Source organism: Fonticula alba (assembly GCF_000388065.1).
Source record: "Fonticula alba strain ATCC 38817 unplaced genomic scaffold supercont2.4, whole genome shotgun sequence".
NCBI classification, from domain to species: domain Eukaryota; order Rotosphaerida; family Fonticulaceae; genus Fonticula; species Fonticula alba.
This window is the reverse complement of record NW_009242974.1, coordinates 2,443,916-2,451,256: the sequence shown is the minus strand read 5'-3', so window position 1 is coordinate 2,451,256 and position 7,341 is coordinate 2,443,916. Positions and strand designations below refer to the sequence as shown.

The 7,341-nt window shown below is 64.3% G+C and overlaps 1 protein-coding gene across 2 annotated transcripts; it reads left to right on the top strand.

The window, feature by feature from the left end:
• Positions 1-1,174: 1,174 nt before the first annotated feature.
• Positions 1,175-6,539, top strand: H696_03072. 2 transcript variants are annotated; one of them, XM_009496962.1, is made up of 2 exons: positions 1,175-1,217; positions 4,599-6,539. In XM_009496962.1, the coding sequence occupies exon 2, from the start codon at positions 4,620-4,622 to the stop codon at positions 6,324-6,326; it is 1,707 nt and encodes a 568-aa protein (XP_009495237.1). In that variant the 5' UTR covers positions 1,175-1,217; positions 4,599-4,619; the 3' UTR covers positions 6,327-6,539. The 2 variants fall into 2 exon arrangements, with proteins under 2 accessions (XP_009495237.1, XP_009495236.1); XM_009496961.1 differs by lacking the exon at positions 1,175-1,217 and adding an exon at positions 4,052-4,247 and having other exon boundaries at positions 4,566-6,539.
• The last annotated feature ends 802 nt before the right edge of the window (positions 6,540-7,341 follow it).

Genomic DNA, 7,341 nt, shown 5'->3' with positions numbered 1-7,341 from the left:
CCGGGGCTGGCCGCTCCCCGTGCTTGGGCCCGGCCCGGCCCACACGCCCCGAGGCCCGAAGATGAGTTGGCGATCTTGATATCCAGAAGGGTGCCGAAGCCCGGGTGACGATGCATCACACGCCCACAAATCACAAGACTCAACTCCCAATGGCGGGGCCGTTTCTGGGTCATCTTGGCGGGGTGGGGATCGTCTTCACCTCCGACGAAGACCGAGTGGCTTTGGTCTTTTCCGGAGGTCAAGGCGGCGGGGGTCCTGAAGTATCGCCCCTCCCCCCTGCCCATCCCCAGGGTGGCCCCCACGGCGGCCGACGGCCACGCTCCGATCGGCTACTTGACCGGCCTTGTGATAGCCCTGGGGCGGACCGTCTTCCGGCATCACTTGCGGTGCCCTCGCACTTCGTCCGCCGCCGCCAAGCCACGGGCTTCCTTCTCCCCGCGCCCGGCTCCCCTCGTCCCCTGTAACCCCACCTCCCGTTGGCGCGGGTAATTTACCCGAAGGACCGAAAGCTCTGCCGTATTCTCGACGACAATATTTACTTTTCATCGGACTTCACCTTGCCCCTCGTTTCCCCTGTTCGGTTCGACCCCTCGCCCCCCCCCCCCCTCCCCCCCGACAACGACGGTGCAGGCGACGAACTCCCGCTTCTCGGAGCGCCCAAGGCCGCGCCCCCCGGTCCCGGTGGTCGATCGCCCCACCAGACGACCCTTCCAGTTGTGGCCTGATGTGCACAGCGACACGGGCACCCGGCCACCCCCAAAGATCTGGGCGTGCTGGCCGTTATCCCGGCGAGCCGAGGTGGATGGCCGATCGTCTTGGGGGCGGGGCAAGGAGTAGGCGTCCTTTTTTTTTTCTTTTTTTTTTTTTCACGGGGAGCCCGATCTCCCTTCGCCCTGCTGCCCTCTGCTCACCATGACGCAGCTTGCTCTTGGAGGGACTTTCCCCTCCCCCGGGGCCTGAGCTGATATTCGCCCCTCGGTAGGTCTTCGGGGGCGTGGCGACAGTGTGGGCCCTGGAAAAGGGGGATCCTTCGGGGATCCTTGCATTCTGAGGGGGGCGGGGCGAGGAGGGAATCAGCCTCCTCGCCTCGAGCGGGCACGGGCCGAGCGGATATTCACCCCTATAAAAGCGCCCGAGCGGCCCCCTCGCCCCTGCCACCTCGTCATCTCTCCCCTCCTGAGCCTCTCTCTCCCTTGCATTTTGCCTCCTCTCTTTCGGTACGGCTTGCCTGTCTCGTGTATTGCACTGGTGTGTGCAATCTGCGACCTGCGGCCGCGTGTCACAAGAGCCTCCCCTGCCTCCTGTCTTGCCATATGCTCTTCCGCTTGTCGGTCCCTCTCGCCACTTGCCGGCCTGCCTGGCCGCTTGTTTGCCGGCCTGCCTCTGGGACTGGCCACTCTCGCCATTCACCTCGCCTCGACGCTCGATCCCTCCCTCCGCGCGTTTCCCTCTCCTCCCTTCTTACGTCAACATCGATGCCCACATGCCCTCTGACCTGCTCGTTGTCCCGACCGTCCGGATCTCCACTCGATGCAACTCTCCGCCCGGAGTAGGTGCGTCTTCCTCCCTCCCTCTCCCTCCCCCTCTTCCTCTCTTGGTCCTTCTCCTACTCTTCCTCCTCTTCTCCTGCGCCTCGCTGCGGCTGTGCGGCCCCCTCTCCCCTTTCCGAAAGAGGGCCGATGCTTCCGCTGGGTATACTGGCTCGCACATCCCTCTGGCCATGTGCCGCCACCGATGTCCATCTCTCGGGCGGCGTCTCGTCGCTTTTGTTCAGTGCCCCGCCCCCCCCCCCCCCCGCCCTTTCCCCCTTCAGGAGTATGTGTCCAATTCCTTTCCGACAGCACCCGGATCTCGAGTGCCGCTGGTCTCCCTCCATTTTGGGCTAGGCTCCCTCGAATTATTCCACCAGTCGCGGTTGGGGGTAGCGCACTGCCTTGAGACTGGTGTGGTCCCTCCGCCCTTCCCCATTTTTCTCCCTTGGAAATGGTGCCCAAACGAAGTGCATCGCGTAAGCATGCCCAGCGGGGGGCGACTCATGCGTTCTGTATCCCCAGCGGAGCGCGTGGTTCTCTTTCTCTCTCTCTCTCTCTCTCTCTCTCTCTCTCTCTCTTTCGTTCCCGAGTGTGTCTCGGCCCCTTGTGTCACCGAGTGTTCCTTGTCCCTCTCCCCCTCGGCGCCCGCCTCCTTCTTGGAGGGAGCTTGGGTGCCCTTTTTTCCTGTGCCGTTCCCCCCCCCCCCCCCCTTGGCGGGCCGGTGGCTTGGTCAGCAGCCCCGACCCGCGCGCCGAGGCTCGCCTGACAGGCGCGCGCGCGCGCGCGCGCGCATATTTTGCGCCATGGCGGGGTGCGCAAAGAGCGTGGGCAGCCCCACATTCACGCCAATCACATGTACGATGATGCGATGGGCCACATGACCATCCCTGTGCGCTCCAGGGAATGAGGGTGTTTTCCTTGTGGTCTGTCCGTTGGTGCCAGTCCCTTCTCCACGGGGCGCCGCGTGCCCCACTCTCCTTTGCTTTTCGCGGCGGCCTCTCAGGCGCCGGAATTTGTTCCCCGTCTTGTTCTCCCCCCCCCTCCCCCTGGTCACTCTTGTCCCTCGCCCGGCGCTTGGGCTTTCTTTCTGTCATGCGCCAACGCCATGATCGGTTGCAACACCCCGTCTCTCTGGTCCCATGTGAGGGGGGGGGGGGGGGGGGTGGGGGGGGGGGGGGGGGGCGGCGAGAAACCACTTTCGCTCTGCCTGTCCCCCTCTTTTGAGGGTTTTCCAGTCTAGGGCTGGCGTGAGCGCTTTCATGTTCGCCCACCGGCCTGGGTTATCGCCGCGGGCATGCTGAGTCTTGGGGCGCCGAGCTTTTTTTGCCCCCTTGCTCTGGCGTTTCCTCCAACAGACGGCCCCGGCCCCGCCCCCATCCCCGGTGTGGGGTAACCCTGGTCACCAACGGCCAGGGGGGGGGGGAGGTACTTGGTCTCCCCGCGCCTCTCTCACTTCAGGCGTATGTGCGTACACAAAGGGGCTAGTCCGCGTCATGGTGGTGTGCGTATGCGGGCCTTCCGCCCGCCCCGTCAAGCGCACGGGGCTCTCTCTTTGTCTCTCTCTCTCTCTGCCCCTTTGCTTCTCCCGTCCCCTGGCCCCATCAAGTGTGCCCGGTCAATTGGGTATTTTTGCCTGCACCACCTGATCGCTCGGTGTGGAGCCCGGTGTACTTCCTCACACGTGTAGGGGTGCCCCGTCTTCCGGGCTTTTTCCATCCCCCGACGGCCCTGGACGTGTGGTGGATTTCCGGCCGGTGCTCCCTCGTCTTTCCCTTCCTAGTTCTGTCGCTGTTGCCTTTCCTTGCTTCCCATGACTCGGGGTGGCCCCGCTCGTTGGCAGGCGAGCGCCCGGAGCACGATCATCTGGTCCCTTCCGTTGGCCCCCTTCTCGGCAATTCGCCCCCCACCCTGGGGGGCTTGCCCCCCCCCGTGGTCGAGGCGCTCGCCGTGAGAAGCGGTGCTCCTCTTCGAGAATCCCCCGGCCCCCCACCCTTTCGCATTCCAGTATTATTCCCTTTGCTGTGTCCATGCGGCGGTCGTTCGGCGGTCACAGTCCTCCCTCCCGGGCGGGTGCGATGGAAGGGGCGCGAAGGTGGTATAGGCACCACGCCCGGGGGGGGGGGGGGGGGGGGGGGGGGGGAATAATCCATGGCCCGTGTTTCTGGTGCCGAAGAAAAAATTCCATCCCCCGCAGTCCAGGCGGCCGTTTCTGCCGTGCTCGACCAGCCTGCCAGTTGCCGCTCGCTCTCCACCGGAGCAGGAGCCGTAGGCCAACCCCTTGTGTGGTGTTCTGGTTGTCTGTCCCCACGTTGTGTTCTTTTGTTTCTCTTGCCCTCTCTCTTCCCTCTTCATTTGCGTGTGTGTGTGTGTGTGTGTCCTTCCTCTGCCTGGGGTCCTGCGTGGGAGCCATGCGCTCTCGGACCGCTCGCCAAGTTCCCCCCCCCCCCACCTTCACGTTTTTCGGCCCCCCACCTCAAGCTCCCCTCGGGTATCCCCGTTGTCGGCACCAACCACCAACAGGGGATTCTCCTATCCTCCGCGCGCCACAGCCTCCCGCTCGGGCTTTGCCCTCCATCTCCCTCCCTCCCCCTCTTCCCTTTTCCGACTTCTTCTCCCCCTTTCCCCGCGACCATGTTCCTCACCCGCGCCGGCCGCACCCTCTTTTCTTCCGCCTCAACCGGGCGTCTCCTCCGCGTCGCCGGCTCCCATGTCACCGTATGTTTCTTCCCCTAGCTTCGCCCCTCCCTCCTCCTTGCCCTCCCCTCTGCGCCCCCTCCCGCTTCCCGAGATACCATGTCCCTCTCTCGACTGGTGGTCGTCCGGTCGACTCCATCCATCCTCCTCCTGGCTGGGGTCCCCATCCTCCTTTTCTTTCTGCTGGTATCCACCCGCATTCCTCCTCTTCCCTCCCCCTCTTCATCGTCCGTGGTCAACTTACCCTCCCTCCTCCATCGACCTCCCTCTTTCCCCCCCCCCTCTCTCTCCTCTCTCTCTCGGTGGCGCTCTCTCCCTCTCCCCCCCCCCGCTCCATAGCGTTCCATTTCCACTGCCGCTCCCAATCTCCAGGCCCAGCCCCAGCACTCCGACATGCCGCGCTTTATTTCCACCTCCATGAAGGGCGCCTCCGTCCTTGCCGACCCTCGGCTCAACAAGGGGACTGCCTTCTCGCAGCAGCAGCGCGCCGAGTTCTCCATCGAGGGCCTCCTCCCGGCGGCCGAGGAGTCGCGCGAGCTCCAGCTTCGCCGTGTCCATGCGCAGCTCGCCTCCAAGGGCAGCGACCTGGAGCGCTATGAGTTCCTCATGAACCTGGCCTCCGTCGATGAGCGCCTCTTCTATGCCGTCCTCACTGACGACCTGGAGGCCCTCCTGCCTGTGGTTTACACCCCGACCGTCGGCAGTGCCTGCATGAACTGGTCTTCGATGTTCATGCGCCCGCAGGGTCTCTACCTGAATGTCGACCAGCTGGACCGCATCGACGCCATGGTCGACAACTGGCCGGAGGATGATGTCCGCGCCATTGTCGTCACCGATGGCGAGCGCATTCTCGGCCTTGGCGATCTCGGTGCCAATGGCATGGGCATTCCCGTCGGCAAGAGCAGCCTCTACTCGGCTTGCGCCGGGATCCCCCCGAAGTTCCTCCTCCCGGTCACCCTCGACGCCGGTACCAACAACTCCCGGCTCCTGGCCGATCCCTTCTACATCGGCCTCAAGAAGCACCGTGTCACCGGCGATGCCTACGAGCAGCTGGTTGACCGTTTCATCCAGGCCGCTCGCCGCCGGTGGGGTCCGCGTGTGCTCGTCCAGTTCGAGGACTTCGGCAATGCCAATGCCTTCCGCCTGCTGGACAAGTACCAGAGCCAGATCACCTGCTTCAATGACGACATCCAGGGCACTGCCTCCATTGCCGTGGCCGGTCTGTTGATCGCCTCGCAGATGGGCGCCGGTGCGGCCTCCGCCTCTCAGTTCACCGGGCCCCGGTCCCTCGGCGAGCAGACCTTCCTCTTCGTGGGTGCTGGCACTGCGGCCACCGGCATTGCCGAGCTCCTGGTCGAGTCCATGGTCCATGCCGGCATGACTGCCGATGATGCCCGCCGTCGCATCTTCCTCGTGGACTCCAGTGGTCTGGTGTCTCGCAGCCGCCTGGCCAACGAGACCATGGCCCCCAACAAGGCCGCCCTGGCCCAGGACATCCCCTTCATGGACAACCTCCAGGAGATTGTGGACACCATCAAGCCTTCGGTTCTGATTGGCGTGTCCGGCACCGGTGGTGTCTTCACCGAGAACATCATTCGCAGTGTGTCTGCCGCTCATGAGCGCCCGATCATCTTCTCCCTCAGCAACCCGACCGCCAACTCCGAGTGCACCGCCTCCCAGGCGTACGCCTGGTCGCAGAACCGCGCCATCTTCGCCTCGGGCAGCCCCTTCCTCCCGGTGGAGGTGGCCCCTGGCGACATTCGCCTGCCCGGCCAGTGCAACAACTCCTACATCTTCCCCGGTGTGGCTCTCGGCATCATCACCTGCGAGGCCAACCACGTTCCGGATTCGGTCTTCCTCCTCGCTGCCGAGGTCCTGGCCGACATCAGTGTCAAGGACACCGCTCGCCTGGAGCGCGGCAGCCTCTTCCCCCCGCTGCGTGACATTCAGAACCTCAGTGTCCGCATCGCCATGGCCGTCGTCCGGCATCTGGTCGAGGGTGGCCATGCCACCAACCAGAAGGTCATCGAGGCCTGCGCCGCTGGCGAGGAGGAGCTCGAGGCCGTCATCCGCTCGGTCATGTTCAACCCCCTGCATTGATGGCCATATGCATTGCCAGCACCACGGCCCCTTCCCTGTCTCTTCTTCCTGTGAGTATGCATGTGTATGTGCGTATGCTTGTCGGCGCGCATGCAATGTCCTCCTCTCCTCTCCCTGCCCCCTCCTCCTCCTCCTCCTCGTGCCTGGTCATTTTTCCCGCGCTTCGTCCAAGATGACTGGCCCTTGGGAGAGACCGATGGAGGGGGGGGGGGGCAGCTGCGGCGGGGGGCAGAGTCAGGGAGAAAGGTGTCCATGCGGACGAGGGTCTCCAGGCGAGAGGGACCCCTTGTAGAAGTGGGGATTGCACATGTGTCGTCCTATACCCGCCCAGCGCCTGGAGTATCCGCTTGGGAGGATATCCTGTTTTCCCCTTCCCCCCCCCCCTCTCTCTCCCCTCCCTTTGCATGAGAATATCCCTGTCCTTGGGTTAGCCCTTGAGACCCGTCTTCTCTCTCTCTCTCTCTCCCTTCCCCCTCCCCTTGAAAGATGATGTACCCGTTGCCCGTCGTTCCTCCTGCCCTTTCCGCGATCATCTCCCTGTCCGGGGAACGAGATAGAGCCATCCGCTTTCAAGTGTATCGCGCACACCACCCCCCCTCCGCTCATCCCCCTCTCTCGGCTTTGGACCCAACCTGAAAACCAATAAAATCTACAAACCTCCCCCCCCTCTCTCTCTCCCTCCTTCTCCTCCGCCCCTTTCGTGTGGCCTGGTGTGGGCGGGATGTTTTTGTTTTTCTTCTTCTTCTTCTTCGGCCCCACCCTCGTGCGGCCGTGTGCACCCCGCTTGCCTCGCTCAATCCGGCGGCACCCGCGCCCATTTGACACTGGCATGCCCCCTCTCAACCACTAGATGCCATCGATTGGGTGTGCGATTGTCAGGAGGGAAGATGCCAGCGGATCGCCCTCTCGACGCCCGCCCAGCACTGGGACGGAGCTCGCAGGCGAAGGCAGTTGTTTGGGCTGCGCCCCGGGAAAACAGGCAGGGGCCAGACACGGGGGGGGGGGGGGGGGGGGG

Excerpts from the sequence above, each read along its gene's own strand:
- H696_03072 (XM_009496961.1), top strand. The coding sequence starts at position 4,164 with ATGTTCCTCACCCGCGCCGGCCGCACCCTCTTTTCTTCCGCCTCAACC. Across the intron at positions 4,248-4,565 it reads TCGCCGGCTCCCATGTCACC|CGTTCCATTTCCACTGCCGC; the intron begins GTATGTTTCTTC and ends CCCGCTCCATAG.